Source organism: Arvicanthis niloticus, chromosome 13 (genome assembly GCF_011762505.2).
Source record: "Arvicanthis niloticus isolate mArvNil1 chromosome 13, mArvNil1.pat.X, whole genome shotgun sequence".
Lineage (NCBI taxonomy): Eukaryota > Metazoa > Chordata > Mammalia > Rodentia > Muridae > Arvicanthis > Arvicanthis niloticus.
The window spans coordinates 58,460,175-58,487,517 of record NC_047670.1 but is presented as its reverse complement, the minus strand read 5'-3'; the positions used below and the strand labels follow the sequence as shown (position 1 = coordinate 58,487,517).

At 49.4% G+C, this 27,343-nt stretch overlaps 1 protein-coding gene across 2 annotated transcripts in view; it reads left to right on the top strand.

The window, feature by feature from the left end:
* Positions 1 to 27,343, top strand: part of Scube1 (signal peptide, CUB domain and EGF like domain containing 1) — a 114,699-nt gene that overhangs the window by 3,034 nt on the left and 84,322 nt on the right. For both annotated transcript variants that reach the window (XM_076911761.1, XM_076911760.1), the window contains exons 2-3: positions 1 to 132; positions 16,909 to 17,037. In XM_076911761.1, coding sequence (XP_076767876.1) covers positions 1 to 132; positions 16,909 to 17,037 — 261 coding nt within the window. The remainder of the gene's footprint in view (positions 133 to 16,908; positions 17,038 to 27,343) is intronic.

The window sequence follows — 27,343 nt, the reverse complement described above, 5'->3', positions numbered from 1 at the left end:
GAGCTGCAGATGTGGATGAGTGCTCGGAGGGCACAGATGACTGCCACATAGATGCCATCTGCCAGAACACACCCAAGTCTTACAAATGTCTCTGCAAGCCAGGCTACAAAGGGGAAGGGAGGCAGTGTGAAGGTGAGTTCTCTCAGCCCTCCCTAAGCCAGGGCCAGAGGGAGGTGGCTGAGGCCTGCCCTGTGGCATACCAACAGACTGATCCTACAGCCCAGCTCTGTGGACATGGGCAGTTCAGCTTCTGTCAGCCTGCAGGCTTCCAAGAGACATCGCTAATCACATGGAGGGCAAAAGTTGAGAATGTGAGGTACTGGGCTCTCACCTAAATTTTAACCCCTTTTTTTCTTGATGATATCAAGGTTGAATGATTATTTGTGTGTCCGGACTATGTATGGGAATCAGTAAAAGCCCAGGGTGACTCGTCTTTTGGGTCCTTAACTTCAGCCTCCCAGCTACCATGTGTAGCCTGCAGCTTCTGCAGAAGACCTGTCCATGAGCGGGCTGTGAGGCTGGGTCAGCTGCCTCTCCTCTTTCTAGCCCCAGTCTGTGATTCAAACTGTTCATCTGTCTGGAAACCTGTTCCCCAGGGAAGACACAGTGGTACATACCTGAAATCCCAGCATTCAAGAGTCCAAGGCAAGCCAGGCATGGTGGTACAAGCCTTTAATCCCAGCACTCAGTAGACAGAGACAGGTTGATCTCTGAGTTTGAGGGTAGCCTGGTCTACAAAAGCAAGTTCCAAGACAGCCAAACTTCAAGACAGAAAACCCTGTCTTGAAAAACCAAAAAATAATTTTTTTTAAAGATGTATTTATTTTATTTATATGAGTACACTGTAGCTGTCTTCAGACACACCAGAAGAGGGCATCGGATCCCATTACAGATGATTGCGAGCCACCATTTTGTTGCTGAGAATTGAACTCAGGACCTCTGGAAGAGCAGTCAGTGCTGTTTAACTTCTGAGACATATCTCTAGCCCCCAAATTTTTTTTAAAAAATTAAAAAAATAAAATACAAAAAAAAAACAAAAACAAAAACAAAAAAAAAAACAAAGAAAGCCAGGCGGTGGTGGCGCATGCCTTTAATCCTAGCACTTGGGAGGCAGAGGCATCGAGGCCAGCCTGGTCTACAGAGTGAGCTCCAGGACAGCCAGGGCTACACAGAGAAACCCTGTCTCGAAAAACCAAAATAAAATAGAATAGAATAGAATAGAATAGAATAGAATAGAATAGAATAAAAAGAGTTCAAGGCAAGTGGATTTATAGGACCATTTTTGATACAGTGGGTTTGAGACTAGCCTGAACTGTCTTAAAAGAGAAAGAAAGAAAGAAAGAAAGAAAGAAAGAAAGAAAGAAAGAAAGAAAAGAAAAGAAAAGAAAAGAAAAGAAACTCTCCCCAACAGAGAAATGTGAAGCCTCTGTGGTCCTGGGAAGCAGGAGTCTAAGCCAGGTGGGATTCTGTCCCATAAAGGTCTCATGGTCATTTTGACTCCGTGTGTGTTGGGCAGAACTTAGCTATTGGGATCTATAAACTGTTCTTTCTGATCACATACCCACCTTCACTGTACAGGGGAAAGCCAAACATTGATTACAGGTAGAGAGAGGAGGTCATGTGCAAGGATGCTGGCAGGCCCTGGAGGGTGGGTAACTCAGTGGTCCAGGTGACACAAATGAGGACGTGTATGTAATTTCTGACCCTCTCCTTGTCCTTAAGACCCGATATTCCAGCAAAGTAGGGTCATGTTTGGCACAACCCTTCTGTTAGCCAAAGCCGCTGAGCTGGCCTGTCCTTCTCACAGTTCAGCTCCTGCTGTCTACTGCCCTCAGCTCCTGCCTGTTTCTCTGAAGCCCTTCAGAACTCAGCTTAAACTTTTCATACTGATGGAGTCCTGGGATGAGACATACTTAGTTCATTTTGAGGAAGAATCTCATGTAGTCCAGGTTGGCTTTGAACTTGTTATGTAATTAAAGCTGTCCTTGAACTTGTTATGTGGTTGGGGCTGACCTTGAACTCCTGATCTTCCTTGCCTCCATTTCTGCGATTACAGATGTGTATCGCTAAACCTAGTTAGGGACCAGACCTAGGGCTCCCTGCATGCTAAGTATTCACTCTATATATGAGCTATGTCCCAGCCTAAGAGCCAGACTCTTGTTCACAACCAGCTCAGCCACCTGGCTCTGTGGGCCTTTTCTCCCATCTCTGCCGCAGAAGGAAGTTGGAGTGCCGTGCAGGAACACACATGCATCACATTCCCACTATATTCCCAGAAGCCCCTTGGCCGCCCGCCATTGTTGCTTTTCTGACTCTGGGTTCTAATTTCATATCTCGAATCCCCCACCCTTGTTTACTGAGGGTCAGGTGTCAGAGCCATCTCTCTCACGCCATATACATCTGGCTGTAACCCCAGGAACCCAGGAGCACCTCACTTACAAAGTCTCTCATTCTGCTCCCAGCTCCTGGGGCAGGGCTGGTGATATCCCTGGTCAAAAGAATATGTTTACTCTGAGTTGTCTCCCCAGCCCTGACTGGAGTTCAGATGAGCAACTTGTGAGACCCCAGCGAGTGGAGGGTGGTGGGGAAGCGGGAGCGTGGGAGTGGCTAGGAAGATCTCTTCTGTGGTGGTGCCATTTGACCCTGTGTCATGTGAGAGGAAACCAGGGAACAGCCTGGCCTCTGTGAGGCACCTTGGTTACAGCTTACCTCTGACATGAGCACTGGGTGATGATTTGCCCTCAGCAAGGCTCAGGGTCTTCTTTGGCTCTGTGAGCCCAAACTGTTCTCTACCCATCTTGAAGACTGGGCCCAGGACACAGTGCAATGTGTGAAGCCCTCCTGCCTGGAGGCCTAACTCCCAGTATTCAACAAGCAGTTTGAGTTTCAACATGCAACATTCAACGTGTAGGTGAGTTTTACCTGCCACCATATGCTGTTCCAGCAGCTGCAGGCTGCAGGGGGTTGTGAACGGTAAAGACCTTTCAGAGTCCCTCATTGCCACACACATCGGAGGTGATGCTGATGGTACCATGTGCCCTGCCCTTCAGTTGGTGGTGCCTAGGGGCTGAAGTTATCAGTGACCGTCTTAATGCACAGCAGATGCTGGTTAGCCTGGGTTTTGAGGGCCTGGGTAGGCCCAGCCTGCTTGTCTTGGGTGTCCTTATTCCTGGAGACTCACAGACAGGCATTGGTTGGCATAAGCGCAGCCTGCTGGAATATTAACACAGAGACCATCAGACTCCCTAAGATGGCTACCCCCAGAAGACTGCAGACACATCTGCAGGGGCTGAGAAGCCACATTCATGGTGGCCTGAGGAAGCACAGAGACCATCCAGATGTTCATTTCCTTGCTTAGATGGTCCACGGGAGACCTGAGAGAGATGGGCCTTGCCTGGATCGGGATGAGAGCCCAGGTGTGGTGTGCCCATTGCTGGGTCTGCCGTGGTCACTGCTGTCATCCTGAATGGTCCTTGTTCAACTGAGCAGAGTCATTAAGGAATAGACGTTGAGCCAGATTGCTGGGATTCACATCCTGCCTGTGAGGGCGAGACACTCAACCTCTGTCTGTACAGTGAGCACGATTTTAGCAGCTACTTTGTAGAAGGCAAGGATTAAGTGTGCTGATGTATTTAAAGCATGATAGCATAGTCTGGCATGTAGCATGTAATAGCTGTTGCTATGGTGATGGTTGCAGGGCTTACAGGTGATGATAACCTGGTGCTTTTCATTTCTATCTTTTTTTTTTTTTTTTTTTTTTAAGTGCTGAGAACCAAATCCAGGGTTTTGGGCAAGCCACATGGCAAACTATATCTTTATAGATAGATAGATAGATAGATAGATAGATAGATGATAGATGGATGGATAGATAAATGAGTGGATGGATGGATAGATAGATAGATAGATAGATAGATTTTGGTTTTTTGAGACAGACTTTTTTTGTGCAGCCCTGGCTGTCCTGGAATTTGCTCTGTAGACCAGGCTGGCCTTGAACTCACAGAGTTCTGCCTGTTTCTGCCTCCCAAGAGTTGGGATGAAAGGCATGTGTCACAACTGCCTGGCAGACTTGACTTAGATGACGGTTATGGTGATGGTAATAAAGGTGACATTGGTGAGGGTGGTGAGGATGGTGATGGTGAAGGTGAGGGTAATAATGATATTAATAATGTCAATCACATAGAGACTGATGATATGGATTGTGATGTTGGTAACAGTGGTGATGGTGGTGAGATGACTGTGGTGCTGATGGGGGCTATGGCCATGGGATGCAGATGATGATGAGATGACTGTGATGCTGATGATGGAGAGAGTGACTGTGGTGCTGATGGGGGCTATGGCCATGGGATGCAGATGATGATGAGATGACTGACTGTGGTGCTGATGGGGGCTATGGCCATGGGATGCAGATGATGATGAGATGACTGACTGTGGTGCTGATGGGGGCTATGGCCATGGGATGAAGATGATATTGAGACAGTCTCCATTTCTGTTTAATTATCATCTCATCCTGCGATATATTGATGCTGGCAGAGGGCTTGCAGCAGGCTGACACAGTGACTTGTGCAAGGGGCTTGCTGAGGGCAAATGGTGTTGCCTTGGGTCACTGATGAGGCTCTGATGAGGCAGAAGAGTTTGCTCTGTAACTTGTGTAGCCCCTGATCAGTCCTCCTGGTGGCCTTTTCCAGACCCATTCATGCATCCAATTGTCTGCCCTGCTGTTCTCCACTGTATGTTCCTGGGCTCCTCCTGGGCCTGACTCAAGGGCTGCTGGCTGTCACCTGTTTGATTTCCATCCCAGGAACCTAGCTGTGAAGGGAAGGCACGTATCTCCAGGGTCACCTCCTTAAGGAAGCTTTCCCTGATTCCCAAACAGGTGACTTCCCACCTGTCTGTCACCATCCTTCCTCAGAGCCTGGTGTCCTAGGTTGTAATAGCCCACATCACTCCTCCAAGGCTGGCCCAAGCCTATTATCAGAAGGCAGTTACTAGACCAGGGACTGTCAGGAAAGGCCTGCCAAGCCTCACACGCTCCACTTGGAGGAAGCTGAGGCCTGTGACTGGCCGGACCAGTGACAATGTTTATCTATGGAAACTGGGTTCAGAGAGCTTAATCTTCAGCTAGGTGATCCAACTAAGAGACAACAGAGGCTAGCTCTACCATCAGCCATGGGGTCTCAAGTGTCTGTCTGAAGACTGTGAGGAGAGGGTTCCCGGGTTCCCTTGGGTTCCCTCGCTGTGGAATGATAGAAGAGGCCATAGAGACCCTGTTCTCTGTAGCTGTTCCCTAGAGATAGGTTTATGACTGTGACCCACTAGGATCATGTCCCTTGGAATAGATGGGAGCCCCTCCCCTTGGGCGTTGTCCATGGAGCCCCTCCCCCTTGGGCGTCACCCATGGAGCCCCTCCCCCTTGGGCTCATTGGTCTCTGCCTGAACACTTTGAGCTACTTTTTAAAAAATAAATCCTTCCCTCCCTTATCACACCCTAACAACGTTCATGTACTCCTCAGAATCCAGCTGCTTTCTACCCCAGGACCTTTGCACACTCTGTCTCCCAGTTCTTCTTCCCTTGCTTGGCTAAGCGGGTGCATCTGCATCTCACAGAGCCGACTGTTTGATCATGGGCCTTTTGGAGGCCATGGAGGCCAGCCCTGTACCAGCCAGCCCCCTGTTCTGAATTAACCAGACCTGTTTGTGCTCCTTCTGCCAGAGGGGCAGGCCGGGGCCAGGAGTGGGCAGCTCATCCCCCTTAAGGGCTTCAACCAATTTAACCTTAATCACCTTGCTCATATAGATGTTTGCGAAGGAAAAGGACCAAATTATAGCTTGAATTGGGTCTTACTAATCTTAATTAAAAGCTCTCGTTTATAATCAGGACCAGGCCTCAAACAAGGAGCAAACCACCCTCAAATGGCTTGTTTAAATAACCGAGACCCCCGCCCCCACACCCCCCACCCTCCCACCCCGCTAATGGCTGTTTAGTCTGAACCCATGGCGCACATTGCCCGTCTATGTGTACTTAATTTTGAGACCATTCATTCGAGTGGTTTATTCCTCTCGCAAGTTTCAACTCAGGCCCTTTTCAAAATGCTGTAATTAAAGCTCTTGGGGGAAATGAGATTTTGTTTTGGCCACAGTATATTAAATATATTACTATTTTCCTTTCGGAGTGTATGTGTGTGAAAAAGAAAAAAAATGACAACCATCAGAGGTTGCAAAATTAGCATGTATGTAATGGATGTAAATAATCACTTCCTGAATTTTATATCCCCAGGGGTGTCCTTGTCAATCAGTAAAGTTAGGCAGATTACAGAGCAAGTCATTAAAGGGTTTTAACCAAACTCTTAATAACACACCCGGCATTCATTTAGTTTGTCATTAAGGGGGAAAAAAAAAAAAGAACTAAAACCAATTGGCCTTCGTAGCGCATAACGGCCGAGGTCTTGTTAAGTCATTTCCACCAGATTACAGCATACTTTATTGAAACTCCAGGTAGAGTTATGCTTGAGGCAGGGGAGGGCAGGAAAAGCTGGGGGTAGGGAGCTAGCAGGAGGATCTTCCTCCTCCTAAATCTGAGAACGTGCAATTATGCTAATGTGTGTGCTGCCCAAGATGAAAGCTGGGATGGAGAAGACGAACAGGGCAAGAGGAGTCTGGACTTCGAGCTCCCAGTTACTTAGTCCCAATAGCAATTAGGTGGTGGTCTCATTTCTGTTCTGTTCTGTGAGAGATTTTTCATTATATTTCCATGAAAAGCAACATGGGGGGGGTGTATTTTAGCTTACAGAACCAGGGTACAGTCCATCATTGTGGGGAGTCAGGGCAGAAACTCAGGTAGTCATGTTAGGGCCACACTCAAGAACACAGATACAAATGCAGCCATGCTGCCTGCTAGCTTAGGGACGAGCGAACCCTCTCCATGTGTACACAGTCGAGGGCCCAAAACCAGGGAATGGTACGCCTCACACTGCACTGGGTCCTCCCACATCAGTTGACAGTTAGGACAAGTCTCCACAGCCATGCCCACAGGCCAACTTGATCTAGATGGCTCACCACTGAGACTCTTTCCCCAGGAGACTCTCAGTTGTGCCAAGATAACAGTTAAACCTGACCAGCAGGGATGAGGCAGGGGCTGGAGGGAGGGCTCAGCAGTTAAGAGCACTGATTGCTCTTGCAGAGGACCCAGGTTCAATTCTTAGCAGCTACTTGGTGGCTCACAGTCTTCTGCAACTCCAGTTCCAGGGGATCCAACCTCCTCTTCTGACCTCTGTGGGTGACAGTCATACGTGTGGTGCACAGACATACCTGCAAGCAAAAGACTCATACACATAAAATAAAAAATAAACCAAAAAAAAAAAAAAAAAAAAAAACCCTAGCCAGCACAGCAGGGTAGCTTGTGACTGGTCCCAGTCAATGGCAGTTTAGGTCACTGAAAGAGTTGTTGGGGCCCATGACTGTCTGTTGCAGGAGACAGTAAAAATCTCATGTACTTGGTGGTTTTGCATTGAAGACAAGTTCCTTTTAAATGTGGGATCTGGCCCAGAGTGTCCAGAGTGTTAGCTAAGGGTCTCCTCGCTGTTAGTTAGTACTGGGCCCCTGTGTGTTTTCTGGTCATCACTCAGTAGTTGCAGAAGGTTGGACAAGACAAAATGAGTTAGAAAACCTTCAGTGGGACAGAGGCAGGACTCAGGTATCCACCCCTGCCCATGGCAGGGAAGACATCAGGGTGGGGTGGAAGGTGTGGGGTGTTCTTAGAGGAGGTGTCATCCAAGCCTGGCTAGGAGAGTAGAGTAGACATAGGTCTCCGACACTACCTCCAGCTCTGGGGCAGGTGGGTAGACGGCAGCTCAGAGGGGCTCACTGACCCCCACAAATCCTGCAAATAATGGGTCATCTGGAGCCCTGGTTTCCTCAGTCTGCCTCCCTTGACAGTGGGAGGAGCAACACCTGCCTGAGGGTGTGCACCTGAATGGAGGCTGTGGAGGGAGCCTGTCTCTAGGGCAGTGGTTCTCAACCTGTGGGTCATGACCCCCAACAAGGGTCACATAGCAGGTATTCTGCCTATCAGACATTCACATTATGATCCATAAAAGAAGCAAAATTATGAAGTATCCATGAAAGTGATCGTATGGTTGGGGGGGGTCACCACAGCGTGAGGGGCTGTATTAAAGGGTCACAGAGTTAGGAAGGTTTCGAACCACTGCTTTAGAGGGTGTTGAAGGCATCTTCAGAGGTTTTGGTTGGGCTCTTCCCTGGAAAGCTCCTTTTCCACCTGGCTTCCCACCCCTTGGGTATTCTGCACCCCCCTCCTTAGGTGGCTGACCTTCCCAGCGCTGCCTGCAGGCCCTCTCGCCTCCCCCGCCCCTCGGCTGCTTCTTATTACAGTGGCTGTATTTGTGTTTCCATCAGAGGAATGCTAACCAGAAAAAAACCATTATTTTAAGAAAATAAACTGTGAGCTTGTTGGCCTTTGAGTGCTACTGAAATGGATATCGGCCTTCCCCAAAGGCCTTGAGACAAAGAACGCCAGGGGCTTGTGTATATGGGCAAGGTCAGGGGGTCCCGGAGGCTGCCCTGACTGGGCCTTCCAGATGGATCTAGGCTGCGTCCCTGGGAGGAATGGGTCTGTAGCAGCAGAAGTGGTTGCTTCAGACCTGGGCTCTTAACAGCTGCCAGGGCTAATCTTTCCCCATCCCTTCCAGGGTCTCCAAAATGTTCCATTCTCTCTGAGGATGTAGGCCTTCCTCCTGGCCTCCCTTCTTGGTGAAGGGCTATGGAGCTGAGAGTGGACTCATGTCCCCATGTGGTCTCTCGGGCTTCAGCACGCTCATGGTGCTCCCTGCCCTGGAGGTAACAAATGCTGTTGACTGTCAGCAGAATTCAACCACCTGTCCCTTCCCATTGCCGGTCACACAGGCAGACCTGGACCTCACTGGGCTCCTGTTGTGTCCTCCCTGAAGCCAGGCTGGTACCTCCTTGTGGTCAGGGTCCAGGTTGAGGGCAAGAGGCCTGGCAGAATAAGGGCAGGCAGGTATCCTGATCCCCAGTAAATACCATGGGGCATAAATCTCTGGTTGGTTGAGCCATGGGACTGCCCTTGGGTAGCTTCATTCAGATTAAGGGCAGCGAATCCAAAGCTAGCCCACTCATGCTGGGGTTCTGGCTCTACAGCTCACTTGCCCCGTGAGTAGGCAAGTGGAGATGGTCCTTCCTACCCGGGCCACAGTGAAGGTTTAGCCAGTTGCCATGAGGGTGATCGCCTCTGTTACTTGTTATTTTGGGGTTAACACCCTACAGGGATCTAGGAGGGAAGATGGGGAGCCCATCCACACAGGTCAGTTCAACTCAGGCTCAACAGGCTGCCTGGCTGCAGCACAGACCGAAAGCTGAGCTGAGAGTCCCGGGTCTCAGCTGCTCTCAGCCCAGGCTTGCTGACAAGCTAAGTGTTCAAGACCTACTCTGTAGACATCTCTATGCCATCCAGGGAACATAGGCCAGCTCTCTGCCCTTGAGCTGAGACCTTTGCGGGCACCCGTGTATCTCTGATGGTCTGGGGGCTGGGTTTGGAGCCTCTGAAGAGTTTCAAGGTCTGCAGCACACGCCCCCTTCCGCCTGATAGCTCCTGGGATCTAGTTTGTAACAGACAGGCAGGAGCACAGAACTGTCTGAGCCCCACAGCGCCCCCTTGCTGCCACCCCAAGACACTTCCAGGGCTCGTTTTCCCTCAACTAGTGAGTGATTCATGAGGTCTTGAAGCCAGAACCTGGAGAAGAGTCCCAAGGAGAGTTTACCGTTGAGGAAGAATTGTTAAAGTTTGTTCATCCTTTTCCTAGTGGCCTGGTAGGGACACCCTTCTGATCTTTGGAGAACGCACCCAGGCTGAGCAGGTGACATCGTTCAAAGTGAGCACCCTTGAGCTAAATGTAGTGGTAAACACCTGAAATGCCAAAACCTGAGAGGTGGAGGAAGATGGAAAGTTAGAGACCAGCCTGGGACGCATAGTAAGGATACTGAAAACAAACAAAATAGAAAATGCTGTACACAGGAAGTGACCATCCTCACGGTCCCCCTACATCCAGGCAGGAGCCAAAAAAGCCAGCTTGTCCCACAAATACATGCAACAATAACACTGGCTTCTCTTCAATTAAAAACATTATTATTGCGTGTTTGTCTGAGGCATGCAGGGCGTGTGCCACAGCGTGCTGTGCTGAGGACTGAGACACGGTGGGGGCGGCTCTCTTCTTTCAGTTTTGTATGGGTTCTGGGAAATCATGAGCTGCACACACACCCCCCCCCAGCCCTCTCCCTTTGTTTTCAAGACTGCTTTGTTGAGCTGCTGTTCATTAGCCAACCCATGTGAAGTCTGCAAGCTGGTGCCTTTTAGTGAACCCACCATTGCTCACCGCACATCCAGTTTAGAAATAACAGATTTCTTAGCCTCCACCCCAACCCCAAGACCCACAGCCCCCCATAACCACTGGACACCAGTGGTACACATTCTGTCTCTGGGCTGACCCGTTCAGGAGGCACTTTGTGGATAGGATTGCCTAGTAGGTGGCCTCTTGTGACTGGACGGTGTTAATATTGAGGTCAGGCAGCCTGACTCAGTCCCTGGCTCTGCAGGCCTTAGATTCCCATCAGTGGGTACCAGGGATCCTTAACTTGGCATAAAGTTAAGAGGTTGGTGCCCACCTCTTGGAGCTGTCCTGTGTGCAGGGCCTGCAATACTGCCCAGTGCTGTCCCACACATCGCAGGGCCAGTCAGCGGAAGCAACAGTCAAGGCCTCGTTCATTCATTCAGCACACAGCCACTGCTAATTGCACACACATTTGGCTTCATTCTGAGACTCAAGCTGAACAAGACACAAGTCCCCATGGACTGGCAGCTCCCAATGTCACAGTGATATTGGTGTCTATAGGTGTGGGGAGCTGGGGGAGCAGAAGGAGGGAGATAGGCTAAGCTTCAGAAGGGGCAAGACGCCAAATCCCAAGCCAGGGTGATTAGGAACCAAGGCTAGGGCAGGTGCCTCAGGTGTGGAAAGCGCCTTTAATGCACTGCAAAGTGTCCTTAATGATGGCCGGAAGCCATATGGGGCACGGGAAGAGGTCACCGAGTAGCTGCAACCCCACAGTTTTCTCAGATCTCAGAGCAAGGTAGGGAGACCCTCACTGCCTCTGGCTGAGCCGTCCGTGGACCTTGTCCGCCCGCAGTTAGGAATGAGGACGTATATAGACTGGTGTTGGTTTTGCGTGACCTTTGACCTCTCCCATAATTAACTGCTGGGCCCACTTCTGGCATTGTCTCAATAGAAGGGAAACCTGATCGATGGATGCCAGGAGTCCTCAGAGAGCTGGTCTCATTACTCAGTCATTACAGACCTGGAGCTTAACCCCGCACCACCGGAGACAGGGGACTTAATCCTTCCTGCAAGGCAGAGAGAAACTACCTTCCCGAGAGCATAATTAGCCAACAAACCGGATTAAGATTTATTCATCAATGAGGACTCAACTTCCTAAGCCATACATCTCTCCCAGAATGGACGTTTATCTAAGAGTGCATGGTTTTGCTAAAGCCATAGACAAAGGGGGGACAAGCTAGCGCCCAGTCGGGGACTGGGTCTTTGTTAGAGCAACCATCCGGGAGGAATGTCTATGTAAATGCCAGTCAGGGGGAGGTGGGACTTGTCCATAACGGCCCCTGAGAGTAAAAGTGTGGTTACTTTCCAAATCTTCCCTCTGAGGTTTCCCTGTCAGCTTTGATTTAAAAAGAAAAGAGAAAATATATATATATATATATCCTAAAGCAGTATTAAAATAAAATGAGAAAGCGCTCTGATTCGTTGGGAAAGAGCCTTCTAGACACCACAGAATAAATATATATTTTATAAGGCAGTGAAGATCAATTTTGAATTAAATGGAGGGGAGAAGTTCATCCTCTTTGAGGTCCATCCCATTGCTGCTGCCTCAAGACCATCGCTGTGGGATGGCGTGCAAGCTAACATTTTAATAGAGGAAAAGAAGGACCATGTGATCTTTGAAGAGGCCCATGAGGCATGGTTCTTGTGTTGTTTGCTCTGCTCTGTTGGATGTTGAAAACTATCCTCTGTGAGGAACTAAGTTTTCATTAAAAGAAGGTGGGCGCGAGACAGCTTACAGAATGAGGGTGATTGCTGTCAAGCCTGATGACCTGAGTTCGATTCCTGAGACCCCCCCACATAGTGGAAGGAGAACACAAACTCTTTCAAGCTGTCCTCTGACTCCCATGTGTACACACACACACACACACCAATGTAATTGAAAATTTTATCACACTCAAAAAAAGAAATTAATTTAATGAAAATTTAATCACTAAACATTTTTAATTAATGAACAATCTAAGCAGAAGAAAGAGCAGTGTAGTGAGCTGGTGGACCGCACCTTTTCAGTGGAAGCTCTTCTCTACCCTCCTCGCCACCACCCTTCAGTCTCAAGTCAAGGCATCCTGGAGATAGAATGCTCATGCCTTTCTCATGGCCCTTCTTCTTAATGACTTTTTGGAGCAAGAAGACTTGCTTTTCTAACCCCCATGCACCCTGAAGATGTGGCTCTAACAGGAGGAGGAGGAGGAAGAGGAGGAAGAAGAGGAAGAAGAGGAGAAGGAAGAGGAAGAGGAGTTGGAGGAGAGGGTGAAATTAGATGCAGCCACTGCCTGAGGGTCTGGAGGGGAGGGCAGGGCCTGGAGGCTCTCCTCATTAAGGTGGGACCCACACCCACTTCCCAGATGTCACACAGCTCTGTCTCTGCCATCCCAGGCTGGCTTTCCACTACATGCTTGTATTTCTAGAGTACCTGCATCCTATTAAACATCCCGGAAAGAGGCTAGGGAATGGCTCAGTTGGTACAAGCCTGGGGATCACCAGCACCCATAAAATCCAGCTGGAGTAGTGTGTGCCTGGAATCCCAGCACTGGGGAGATGAAGACTGAGGCTTACTGGCCTGTGTTTCAGCTGAATCAGTGAGCTCCAGGTTCCGTGTGAGACCCTGCCTCAAAGAATAAGGTGGAGGGCTAGTAGATGGTCCAGTGGGTAAAGGCACTTGTCACACAAGCCTGACGACTGAGTTCAGATCTCTGGACACACAAAAAGCTGGCCACTGTAGTGAGCCTCTGTGATCCCAAACTCCATAGACTGGCATCTACTATGCCTTCCCTATGGAGTCTCAACGAGAGGAAGGCCTAGAAATCACTGCATTGGCTGTTCAGCAGTTGCTTTATTGCATCTTATACTGTGATGCTGAAACTACTTATCATCCTGATAGCAAAATCATTAGACACAGACAACAGGCATAGATTAAACTTGGGCCAGACCCATCAGGGTGATTCTCCCCAATCAGGAGAAGGAATGTCCCCCTATTTGAAGACCTATGGATGCTCAGATCTTACCACCACTGAGCAGCTGGTTTCGGTGCATGTTGTGGACATGGTAACCCTATAATAAATCGTGTTTCCTTCTCTGTGGGTACCTAGGATGCTCACCTGTTGTGACTGGGCTGGGATTACCTGCTGTATCACTGAACAGCATTGCCAGCCCACTTCATTTGTTTTTCTCTGTCTTAAACCTTTATTTCTGAAAACCTTCTTGTATTTATTTATTTTTAAACTGTTTAAAGGAAGCGAGTGATTGAGTAGAGGGAAGATCAGATGAAGAGATGGATGAATGTTTGTTTATTGGACATGAGAATGAATGAGTAGGAGGGGTGTGTGCATGTGAGTGTGTGTGTGTGTGTGTGTGTGCATTTGTGTGAGTGTGTTTGTGTGAGTGTGTTTGGAGGGTGAGTGTTAGCATCCAGGAATCTATGGATGGGTGGTTAAACATTTGAATGGACATATGAATGAACAGGTGTGTGGATTCATTTTTTAATTAATGGGAGGACAGTGTACGGCCAAATATATAGATGTATGTATGGATGAATGGATATGAATTGAATATGAATGAACGTTTACTTGGGTAAATGGATATGTTTATAGGTGACTGGTTAATGGAAAGATAATCCAGCAGCTTATGTATTAAGGCGAGTGTGTTTTCGGCATAACTAGATAAACAAGAGGGGTGCTGGGTGGGAATTTGGGGAGCTATGCCATAGAGCGTATAGACAGAGGAGGGCTTGGCTGAGTGACAGTATGGCTGGCTGGCTAGTGACTAAGCAGATGGAAAGGCATGCACATGTGTGTGGATAGAGGAAGAGCCCGTGGAAGGGCAGAGGGGTGAACAGCACTTGGGTGGCCAGGTAACACTTTCTCAGGATGAAAGTTGGTATGAAGTGTTCTGCCTGTGGCTGGCCTGTACTAGACGGTGTGACCCAGGGGGAGGGATGTGCGTGTCCTGTCTCCTACTCTGTGACTTTGAGCAGTTCTCTGACCTCTCTGCACTTCAGTTTGATCAGCCATAAAAAAGCAGCTTTCCACAGGACTGCACTGAGGTCTGGAGGCGCTCTTGTCCATCAGTCTGGCTGCTCCACATGCAGATTCTGCTGGGATCAGTCCACCAGCTTGTAGGGAGGATGCTGGGTCATTCAAAGAGAAGTGATGGCCATGCTGGCAGACAGTGGAAGGAAGCCTATTACTATGTTAAAGAAAAGCCACACTTAGGTTAAAAACCAAAAAGCCAGGTGGACCCCTACTTTGTTCTTCCCTCCTCTGGCTGCCTGGGTAGTGTGTTGGGCTTGTGCATCTGATCTTTTCACAGGTTATGGGTTTTGCCCCTTGGGGTGTCTGTGCTATGCTTAAACTCTTCCTAGAAGAATCCAAAGTGAGCGAGCTCCTGGATTTCCAGGCTAGCATTCCTATACTACAGTGAGCATCAAATGTGCCATGGCCCTTTTGTACAACAGCTAGTGGGAGTGTAGGGTCTCCGTGATTTCCCTGCCCAACTCCAGGAGTGGGATCAGGCTCCTTCCACCTTCCACCAAAACTTCAACTCAAACTTCCACTCCTGGCACATATGGGAGGAAATGCTTCTTCCGTCTGGGAAATGCTTCTTCTGTGTCTTGAGAATCACAAGACTTTGGGTTCAGCTATGACATGTTCTCTCTCTCTCTACAAAGGTCACCCTAGAGTCCATGGAGGCTGGACTCAGGGTAACTAGAAGGCATTGAGCTCAGAGTGTATTTGCAAGTGGTGTGGCCAAAGACCTAGCAGAGGTACCAGGGCCCCAGACCATGGCTGGTGGGGTCCTTCTGTGCCTGGAAGCCATGTCATACCTGGTAGCCAGAGTCATGCTTCACCTCTTGGAATCTTGCTTGCATCCCTTCTAGCTGTGTGGCCTTTGACAAGGTTTTTATCTTTCCTGTGCCTTCCTTCAGTGCCCTGTGCAAGTGAACTGGGGCTGAGTCCCTGTCTCAGGCTTACTATGGCTATGATGAAATACCATCACCAAAAGCAAGTTGGGGAGGAAACGCTTCCACATTCGTAGTCCATCACTAAAGGTAGTTAGGACAGGATCTCAAACAGGGTGGGAACCTAGAGGCAGGAGCTGATGCAGAGGCCATGGAGGGGTGCTGCTTACTGGCTTGCTTCCATGGCTTGCTCAGCCTTCTTTCTTATAGAACCCAGAACAACCAGCCCTAGGATGGTCTCGCCCACAGTGGCCTTAGTGATCGAATCAATGCTCTACAGGTTTGTATACCGTCTGATCTTATGGAGGCGTTTTCTTAATTGAGATTCCCTCCTCTCAGATGACTTCAGCTTGTGTCAAGTTGACATAAATCTAGTCAGCACAGTCCCTGTAAGGACTTTAGAAACAACAGCATACAGTCCAACCAACCACTTGGGCTTAGAAACAGCTCACCGAATGTGAGCTAGACATGTTCTTATTCTTCTTTCTGGAACCCCAGAACTTATAGCCCTTTGACCCCTGCTGGGAAATGTTGAAAAAGGACTTAAAACAGCAAAAAGAATGACCTTTACTAAAGCTATTGACCATTGTTTATAAGACAGAAGTCTTTGTTATAACAAGGAAGCTGGAGCAGCTGAAGGCCAGGCCTCGGGCCATGGGGAAAGCAGCTACTGGGGTAAGGGGGGTAGTGGACATTCTTTCATTCCAGAGATGACACTTCCCGGTGATGTACAGAGTTTATTTTACTTGGTCTCCCTGCTTCAAAAGAGCTAGTTTTCATGGATGTAGAAGCACCCCATATGTTTATAGTGTTGACAGTCTTTAGAAGGAGCCAGAGCCAGGCTTGACTCTTACCTGGTTCACTGTGGCAGGAACTAGAAGCCCCACCCCCAACACACACATATACCAACACAATGTGAGTCTTCTGAAAACTGGTTGTTAGCCTTGCTGCTGAGCCAAGAGTGTTTCCAAATAACTCTTTAGTCCTCCCAAGTGTATTTTATTGACTGGCTGTTGAGTTATCCCCTGTTCTAATTTCATTTCTGATGTTGTGATTTAAAAAAAAATACCATGACAAAAAAACAACTTATGGGGAAAGAGGTGTTAGTCTTGATTACAACTCCAGGATACAGTCCACCATGGTGGGGAAGGCAAGGCAGTAACTTCAAGTAGCTAGTCACATCCACCCACAGACAAGGGCAGAGAGAAATGAGTGCTTGATGCTTGCTTGCTTGTTTGGGTTCTACTTGATTTCTCCACTCTTGTCCAGTTCAGAACCTCCTGCCCAGGGAATGATGCCACCCACAGTGGGCTGAGTCTTCCCATATCAATTCCATATATATATATCAATGCCCCACAGGCATGCCCACAAGTGAACCCAATGCAGACAATCTCACTGTGAGATTTTCCTCCCAGGTGATTCCAGGTCGGGTCAAGTTGACAATTAAAGCTGTCACATCCCCTGATAAGTCATATCATAGTGGCTTGCAGAACCCAAGCTATTAGTCTGATACTTCTCATGTCTCCACGCTTACAGACATTGACGAGTGCGAGAATGACTACTACAATGGGGGCTGTGTCCATGACTGCATCAACATCCCTGGGAACTACAGATGCACCTGCTTTGATGGCTTCATGCTGGCCCATGATGGACACAACTGCCTGGGTGAGTGGTGAGGCTGACCCTTCCCCTCTGGGCACAGCCTTCATATTTCTCAGTTCTACTGTGCAGAGATGGGGGGGGGGGGGTGTGCAAAGATACACCTTCCTCTGTCGCCTTGTAGTAGTTTGTCAAGTCGCCCTAACAAAATACCACAAACCATGCAGCTTCAATAGCAGAGGTTTCCTTCCTCGTTGTTCTGGAGGTCAGAAACAAATTGCTACCTTCTTGCGCTTGTCAGCCCACGCACAGTGTGTGTGCATGCATCTGGTAGTATCTCTCGGAGTCCTACTTCTTCTTGTAAGGACACCTGGACCAGAATGTGGCTCAGTGTGGGACATTGGTTACTTTTCTGTTGCTGTGATAAAGCACCATGACTAAGGTGACTTATGGAAGAGTTTATTTTGGCTCCAGAGTAATAAAAGTGCATCATAGTGAGGTGGTATGGCAGCAGGCAGCGGCCACTGAGGCAGGAGCAGGAAGCTTGTCAGAGATCGCAGCTTCAATTGCAAACACAAAGCAGACAGAAGAAACTGGAAGTGGGGACAGGCTAGAAGCTTTCAAAGTCAGCTGCCAGTGGCATACTTCCTGCAGCAAGGCTGCACCTCCCATAACCTCCCCCAAACAGCACCACCAACTGGAGGCCAGGTATTCAAATACATGAGTCTGTGGGGACATTTCTTTTCTTCTTTTCCAAGACAGGGTTTCTCTGAGCAGCCTTGGCTGTCCTGGAACTCACTCTGTAGACCAGGCTGGCCTTGAACTCAGAGATCAGCCTGCTTCTGCCTCCTGAGGTGCTGGGATTAAAGGTGTGTGCCACCACCAACCCAGCTTTGGGGACATTTCTTACTCAAACCACTACAGTGCATAAAGCCACCCACCCACCCACCCACCCACCCTGATGATGATGACCAAACTTCAGTCCTCAGGATTCATGTGGGGGGAGGAGAGAGCCGGCTCCTGCAAGTTGTTCTCTAACTACTACATGTGTGCTGTGGAACACACACGTCTGTGTGCACACATATATAAATAAATACACACATGCACACATGTATGTATACACACAGACACATACGTGTATACACGATACAGACACATACACATTAATTAATTTAAACCATTAAGGACACTTGTCATATTGGACTACGTCTACCCCAACAGCTCCAGTTTTTAACCTCTCTAAATTTGTCTCCAGATATAGTCACATTTCGAGGTAATATTATTTGGAGTCTTTTTGAGGGAATACAGTTCAGCCCATAGTCCGTTATACCTCCAACTGTCCACAGTTCAAATCTATCTTAAGCCAATTATACAAAAATTTATGTGCATAATTATTTTGAGTGAATAAAGTTGAGAAAATGTTGAAGAATGAGGAGGAAAAGTGGCAAGTACAACTGGCGAGCCTCCCGTGGTCCTCTGCCTGCCCCTGCGTGTTTTGCTGTCCCATGGTCAGATGTCAGCATGATCTGGCCCCTTTAGCATCGGGCACACATCAGACATTTTCGTGTGGCCTCTGTTTCCAGCTGGTCACTGCACCAGTCGGAAATGGTGCTACCAGCCTGTAGGAGCTTCTTGGGTTTACCATGACAAAGGGCTGAGCTGGGTGGCTTTCACAATAGAGGTCAACTCTCACACACCTCTAACTGTTAAGAATCCAAAACTGAGGCAGGGCTGTTTCTATCTGAGAGCTGTGGATAAAGTTCTGCCCAAGGCCTTTCTCCCGGGCCTCTGGTCACTCAAGAATTCTTAGGCTTGTAGACAGCATTTCCTCACGTCTTCACATTGTCTTAGCTACACAGACATTCCCAGGGTCCAGACTCCCTTCATCATAAGGATGTCAGTTATACTGGATGACAGCTGGCCACAGCTATCTCTCCTCATCCCAGTGATCATCTGACGTGCTGGTTAAAATTGCTGTCTTGGCTGGGTTCAGATTCACCATAGGAACACCTCTGAGTGTGTCTGTGAGAGATACTCTAGATTAGGTTCATTGAGGGGCCATGGTAAATTTAGGAGTCACCATTCCATGGGCTGTGGTCCCAGGCTGCATGAATAAGAGGAAGGGAGCTGAGCAGGGGCTTCTGTCCCTGTCCCGGCTGCGGATGCAGTGCGACCAGCTGCTTCCTTAAACCCCTGCCACCATGGCCTCCTGACAATGTCCTCTCCTAAGCTGCTTTAGATCTTAGAAATCAGAAAAGAAGAGTAGCTGACACAGTAGCTGACACAGAAGATGGCCAAATGTAACTGGTACAACTATGGAGACCATTATTCCTCTGGAGGCCACACTCGCAGTTCTGGGGCTAAGGCTTCAGAATCTTTTGACCTCTGTTGTATCGTCTGTGGCTCACAGTCTCTAACCCAAGGGACAGCAACTAGTAAACCACACATGGCTCTCAGAACAGACCCAGCTGTCCCCAACCCTCTTCTGCCATGAGCCACAGAAGCATAGCGCTTGGATCAGGAGGGCGTGATGTGTGATTGACAGGAGCATGGCTGTGAAGAGGTCATAGGCCTGTCGAGGTCTCTGTCCCCTGTCTGTGGAAGAAAGCTGTCACGGCTGCTAGTATTGTTGTGGTCTCTGAGATAAGTCTTTACCAGATCAGTGTGCACTATGTCACCAGGCTGAGTAAAATGACAGTCTAAAGCCGAAGGGCCCGGACTGAGTACAGACTTAATGGTCATCCAGCCAGCGTTACTTTTGCTCCCGTGGTCAGCCATCTTTCTGCATTTACCATCGGAGTCCAGAGTGAATCTGGGCAGAAAACCTTTTCTTCTGTTTCCCTACATGATCCTTCAGAATCCTTGCTGCAAATGGATCTGTCTGAAGGGCTGAAAGATCACTGGGATTTGCTAGCCTTGCATGCAGGAATTTCTAAAAGGCCCAAACAGACCCTCGTGGTGCCAGCTGGCTTGTCAGCTCTAGGTAGAAGGGTTCAATACCCCAACCGCTTGGGCCTCTCCTTCCTAGTGGCATGTCAGGCTGAGAGCTCCTGTCTGGTTTTGTTTAATGCGTGTTGGGGCTCAGATGAGCTCATTATGGGAAACAGATCTGTGAACATGTAATTACACCCCAAAGAAGTGCCAAAACAGAGGTCTGGACAAGAGTTAGTAAAGACCAGAAGGGCCTGTGAAAAGCTACCCCTGGCTGGGGTGAGGCTGGGGGGTGGAAGCGGGATTGCCAGGGCTTCAAAGAGGAAGCTCTCAGTGGGCTCTCAGAGGGGGAAGAAGTTGGTAGGTCTGGGCAGAATGTGTGCAGCGCTGCAGGCAGCTCCTTGAGGCTGGGCTCAGGGACTGCAGAACCAGGCAGGGCCTTTGACCGGAGACCACACAGCTTTTACAGTGTCACCTCCAGGTGAAGTGCCATTTATTCCTCACCTGGTATGTGTACCACTTCCCACGCTGTCTGTGGCAGATACGGTTCAGTAATAGGATAGTCAGCAAAGATACAGCTCACCATTGTCCATGATGCCCTGTCCCCCAGGGTAGAAGGTGAGGGATATCCTGTTAGAAGCAAGCAGTATCACTTTGGCCCAGGGGACAGACCTGGACACTGTTGGTTTGACACTAAAATCCTGGCTCTCCAGTTCTGAGCTGTTTAGTGTTTGGTCAGTATCTTTGCTTCTCTGTGCCTCAGTTTCCTACCTGCAGCGCAGAATGTATCATCCCTGTCTCGTAGGGCTTGGGTGAGGGTTCTGTGAAATGACAGATGTAGGCAGCAGAGCATCTGACACCAGAAATGTCACCGCATGGGTCTGATGCTCAGCTGCCCGTGGAGATGTATTATACCAACACCTCCTGGGACCAGAGCCCATGGTCTGTGCTCCCCAGACTCCCTGGCTGGGGCTCTGTGTTCTTTTCTGTGAAGGGCCACCCTTACCCCTGCTAGGGCAGTCACCTCCCCAGCCCCTACCCCACCAGCCTCCAGTGATGGCGACGTCTGTACGGGTCTTTGTTTCAACCACACTGTTTTTCCTCTGGATTCTTTTTACACTGCTGGATATGAAAGACCCAGGCAAGAGCCCTCTGCCCCCTCCCACTCCAAGCACGGATCCTGTGGCAGCCGAGGGCAGACCTTTCCTACAGGCTTCTTTTGTTTGGTCTTTTTCCTTCTCAAGAGAAAACTCCAGCTCAGAGGAGTCAGGGCTGTGGTTGCAGCCAGCTCCAGCCCAGACCGATCGTGTGACCCCTCAGGCTGCTTGGCTGAACTTTAGAGCTGCAGCCTTCCATCCTTGAAGCCCGTTAAGAATAGATGCCTGTGAGTTGAGGAGATGGCTCAGTTGGTAAAGTGCTTGCTTTGTAAGTTTGATCCCCAGACCCTACTCTTAAAATCTAGACAGAGCAGTGCTCGCTTGTCATCCTGGGAGGCAAAGACGCGAAGATCTCTGGAATCACTGGCCACCCAGCCAATACTTGTCGAGTTCCAGGCTAGTGCCTAAGAAATGACACTACAGGTTGGCTTTCTGTCTTCTCAGGCACAAGCACCATGCACACACACACACACACACACACACACACACACACACACACAGAGGGCAGGGAGGGCACTGATGTCTGTGATGTAGGGAGGACTGAGCCAAACTATAATTAAGGAATGAACAGGGTTGGGCTAATGGAAGAGTCTAGTGCAGACTGATGCTCCCACTCTTCGGGAATCTTAGAGCCTGGGGCCAACTCCTTGGGCCCTTCCTGCCTTAGTTGCCATAGCTAGGCAGTGGTCTCTGGCACCAGCCTCACAGAAATGGTGGGGTAACTAAATCTGGAGGAGACCTGGGGCTGGATGTCACCATCGTGTCCTAGCCAAGTTTTCAAGTTGAGTGCCCACCTCCGACCCAGGGGCACGTTTGATTTCTCCCTGCTGCAGTCTTGCAGTGATGTTGCCGTCACAGAAGGAATTGTCAGCAATTCAAGTCAGGGGATAGATAGCACATATGCATCAGTATCCGTAGCCAGGAATCTTGGTGCATACTGTGATTCCAGAGCCTAAGAGGCGAAGGCCAGAGGGTCAGGTGTCTCAAAAACAACAACAACAAAACCCAGACATTTTCTTCTCACTGTTGCTTGGTGACTGTTGCCCTCCCCCCACCCCATGTTTGTGAGACTCAAGGCAGGATCCCAAGGAAGGCCTGCTTCCAATATAACTATAATCCCTCCATGATGGTGAAGCCCTCCCGCCCTTGACACAAATGCCCTCCTAGTGACCTGTAGGCCGGATATGACTTCTGAATTCTAGGACTCCTTGCACTTTTGCAAGCATGGCAGAGACTGTTCCTCTCCCCTGTTTCTGCCTCTCCTACATCTAACACCGCCCTTAACATGAGGACTCCTAACCTGTTGGGATAAGGGCCTGTGCCCCAAAGCAGCTGCCCTATTTACTGTGGCTCAGACACAAGTGTCACATGTCCCTCTGAGAATCAAAACGTCAGAGCCATTTAGACAGGACATGGTAGTGTTTCAATCACCCAGGGAATGGTCTGAAATGGGGTGGGGGAGGGGACGTGTTCCAAGTAATCACGTGCCCCTCGTGGACTCAGTCTTCCAGAAGGAAGCAGGCAACTGCAAGGCAGACAGAGTAGGAGCCCTAAAAATGTACTGTCCAGGGAAGGGCACCCTTGCCCATTCCTCAGTGTGGCACTGGAGGGGGGCTGTCTCCAGCTGTCCCACTGAGAGAGTGTGAAATCCTCACACGCTGCTCCCTTAGTCTCTCATAGAACTTCCTGCTGTCTGCCAAAGCTTCCAGCACAGTTTTACCCCCAAGGCTTGCTGGGTGGCTGTGAAGGGTTGGCTGAGCTGCTGGAGGATCCACACTGCTGCCTGTGGATCCGACACCTCTGCTCAGACACCAAGCCAAAGCCTGTCCCACTCTGGGAAGAGCTGTGCCTGGGTGTTGTTTTGACTGCAGAAATTCAGATAGAGAACATTGTTCCAGTTGTAGAATGGGCTGGATTCCTTGGGAAGGCAGCAGGGGCAAAGCCCTGAGCATCTTACAGAGCAATAGAGGGGGCTGCAAGGCAGCAGGAGTCAGCCAGAAGTGAGGCTGAGGGCTGAAGGGTCACTTTCCTGTCTTAAGCGTTCCCAGTTTCTGTACTTTGGAGCAGGCGAGGCTGTTTTCTGTGGAGATGGCTTGTCTGTGACCAGGGTCCTGGAGGGGAGCCAAGTCTGTGCTCTGGAGAGTGAAGCCCTCTCTCTATTTGACATCTTTATTGAGGAATTTCTCAAATATAACAGAAAATGACACCAGAGGGACTAGAAACTGGGATGGGATCTCACTCAGCCCAGAATGGCTGCCTTTAGCAGTGTAATTACTTGAAATAGCAGTTCAGTTTCAAAAATATTATTCCAAACTCGGTGTGATCGGCCAGCTGAGCAATATTTAGGCTAATAGAATAAGATTTTTTTTTCATCTTAAATTAGAACCAGCAGCGGGTCATTTTTTTTCCACCTCCACAAAGCAAGGCTCTCTTTCTCTGAAGCCGTCAGTTCACTTGGCCAGATGTCTTCATCCTTCATCTTTACCTGACTTACTGAAAAATGTGTTTCTCAAGTTGCTCACAGCTGGAATTTTGGACTGGCCCCTAGCACTTTGATCCCGTTGAAGAGAAGTTATTTGTAGTTGCATCCAGCAGACAAGCTGATTGATTAACCAGATGGCTCTGTATCAGCGAACATGTATTGAGCACCTACTGTGTGCCTCACCTTGTGCTCAGAGGCAGTTCTACCTAGGCAAGATAAGGGATGCATTTCTGTACTGTGAGGCTGCCCCGTGTTGGGCTTGTGTTCTTTCGATGCTTCCCCCACAACATCCACAGGTAGACTCCATTAGCAGCTGTGTTCTGGAATCCAGGATCTAGATGGATAGAAGCCACTGGTACCAGCCCTTACAAATGAGGAAACCTAGATGCAGGGAAATGACCACAAAGGCCAATAGGAAGCACAGCTAGGACCAGACTCAGCATTTATCACTTCAAGACTTGAGCCTGTGCCTGCTGATAACCCCTGTCCCTGCCCCACAGCACCCAGGAAAGCTCCAGCCCCTGGAAGGGAGACCAGGTTTAGAGAGGGTTCCTGATGTTCTGTGTTAAGCAGCACCCAGTCTTGGGGCCACCAAGTCTGTTCTATAGTCCCAGCACCTGCCAGATCAGGTGGAGAGAGGTGTGCCAAAGGGGGCAAGAGGGCACCTCCTCCCAGCGCTGGGGGAAGTGATTGATCCCCTTGCTCACACACCTCCTACCCCGTGTGACAGTATATAGCCCAGTTTGTCCAAAGTCCCCCTGCTTCCCCAGGGCACCCAGCTCACAAGGAACTCAGCACAATGCCCTACCTATGCTTCCTCTCACCCTGCACCCTCACTCACTCTCCGTGCCTCCAGACCTCGTTCATGTCTCTCTGCCCTTGACAAGCTGCCTATAAAGAGTTGTGGAATGAGTGAACACGACAATTGGCCACGTAGACACAGCCCTTGCTCGGCTGATCTCCATGCTGGGCATGTAGGTGCCAGGAGAGAAGAACTCAGTGGAAACCCTCCAGGGCCCCAGGTCAACAAGGATGGGAGCCTGTATCCATGGCAATGCTCTTTAACTTGCTGCCCAGTTCAAGCATTTGTGTATGCACCAAAGTTGTTCTGCGTTCCTACTGTGTACCCACTGGCGCCACAGCAATAAGGAAAATCAGTAATGGGCCCCCCTTCTGGATTTACATAGTAGGGACACAGATAGCAACATGTGAACTACAGCTCAGCAAAGTAACTCAGTTGGGTGAAATCCGCCAAAAACAATAATGATAAACACAGAAAGTTCTGGGGGGTAGGGAAGCACCATCAGAGAGCCAGGGGGTGGAGGTGTGACCGTGCCAGATCACTGGGTTCTGATCACATTGCTGCATAAAAATCCCCCCATGTCAAGTGGCATGAAATAGCATCATTCTCTGCCCGTGGGTTCCATGGGTCAAGAACCAAGTCAGGAAAATCCAGTCTCTGTTCCAAGGTGTCTGGAAACTCAACTGGGAGACATGAAGCTGGAGGTGACCAACCTGATGGCTGGGAGCTGGAACCATCTGGAAGCTTCCTGGCTTGTGTCCAGTGGTGGTTGCTGGATGGTGGCCAGAATGTATACAGGCAGCCTTTCTGTCTGGGCTTTCGTTCAGGCCAGGGTGAGCCTCCCCTGCAGGGTGGCTCCATCCCTGCAGAACAAGGTCAAGTGTGGGAACTCCCCTCTAAACTCAGGGTGAAGGTGGTTTTAATAGTTTCCTCTGATTTAAGGGGAGCAGGTGTAAGAGAGAAAATCAAAGAGGAAGAGGAAGTACCTTGTAGATGTCTGGGGACCTCTGTGCTAACAGAAAGGAAACGAACTTGGTGAGTTTGGGGTCAGGTCACTGTGTTTAGAGAATCATAGTGAGAAGAGGGAAGAAGGTGGGTCCAGCAGACAGGCACAGGTTGCTAAAAGGGGTGTGTCCTACTTTGGGTTTTATTTGATGTGTAGAGACGCCATCACCATGGCAACTCTTATAAAGGAAAATATTTAACTGGAGACGGCTTACAGTTCAGAGGTTTAGCCCATTATCATCATGACAAGAAGCTTGGCAGCATGCAGGCAGACATGGTGCTGGAGGAGCTGAGAGTTCTACATCTTAGTCTGCTGGCAGAGACTGTATCACACTGAGCATAGCCTGAGCATATGAGATCTCAGAGCCCATCCCCACAGGACACGCCTACTCCAACAAGGCCACACCTCCTAATAGTGCTACTCCCCATGGGCCAAGCATTCAAACACATGAGTCTATGGGGGCCATACCTATTCAAACCATCACAGGGTGGATTTTATTCCTGGTAACTGAGAAGCTGGGGGACATTTTGACCACAGACAAACATGTTTTGATTGACATTTTAATAAAAACCCTTCCTGGTTCCAATAGAGACTGTTTAGGGATGGGGGGCAGGGTGTTTCAGAAGGGAGGCCCCTATGATGGCCCTGCTGGATGCTGGTGACTCAGTGTAGGGTAACAATGGTGGAAGTGGTGGCCGAACTCAAAATACATTTTTCGACTGGCAACAGGAAGTCCTGATGGGTTCAACTTAAGAGGCCAGAGAGAACAAGGACCAGAGCCAACTGTCAGGCTTTGACCTTCAGTGTTTGCGTGGCTCTGCCTTGTGACTTAGGTGAAGATGCCTTGGACAGGGAGGGCACAGATGGATATTTGGTGTAGAATGGAATGCAGGATTCAAGCTTGGTTGAATTCTGTTGGAGATAAGAACGATCTTCCACATAGAAAGGGCACACAAGGTCAGATGTTTCTGGAGTCTGACCTGGGGGTGTGTGAAGCATGAACTTCAAAATGGCTTTGAATACCAGAGACAGCAATAACGGTTCATCTCATAAAGATCACGTGTGTACCTGCCCTGGGCAGCTCCTTTGCATGAGAATCCAGAATAGATGGCTTGCCCTTAATAATCACTGGCACTCAACCTGCCTGGCTTTGGCCATCCTGCCTGAGTCCCTCACTATGTGACTGTGGTCAAGTAACTTGGCTTCTCTGGGCCTCTACTATAGACATGTGGCATGGGGAGCATGTTTATTTCTGAGACCAAAGGAGATGACTTTTGTAAAGCACCCAGTGTGATGTCCCCCACCTATCAAAGGCACCATGGATATCAATGATCTACTTAGCGCTGCCCTACTATGCAAAGCCAGAGAACTCTTTAAAGAGAGCTAGTGCGGCTTGAGCTGGTGGAGGAACAGTGGGCTAGCCTGAGCTATGAACTGTGTGTGAGACCTATAACAGACACCTGAGCCCCACATCCAACAAGGTGCTCCTGCCAGATAAACCTATGCAGGTCAGACAGCCCTCCACCCTCTCAAGGGGATGTGGGGGTCACATGACATCTGGGCTTTTTGTTTTGTAACTTGGTCACATTCTCTTACTTCTCAGTCTTGTTCTGGCCCTTATGAGGCGGGGACAACCATTCTCTGTTGTGTCCAGATGGAGAGCGTGCAAATGGCTTTAGATGCTGCCTACTAGAGGATGTGGGGGAGGGCCCTGGGGAGAAGACTGCAGGGCCCAGTTTTGTGTAGGGAGGGAGTCGCTGAGGTGCTGGGGGTGGGAGTGTTCGCCACAGCTCCTTATGCTGGGCTGCTCTGGGAAGACAGCTGGAGCCAGCCAGCGCTGCTCCTCCGACCCAAGGAAGGGTTCCGGTTACCCTTTATTTGTTTTCAGACTACAGCAGCTCGAAAATGTCTCCCACCAGGGGAAAAAGGTTTGATCATCTTGATGTAAAACTAGACAGCCTGGGCCAGCCCTGTCTCCTCTGCACAGGCCGCAG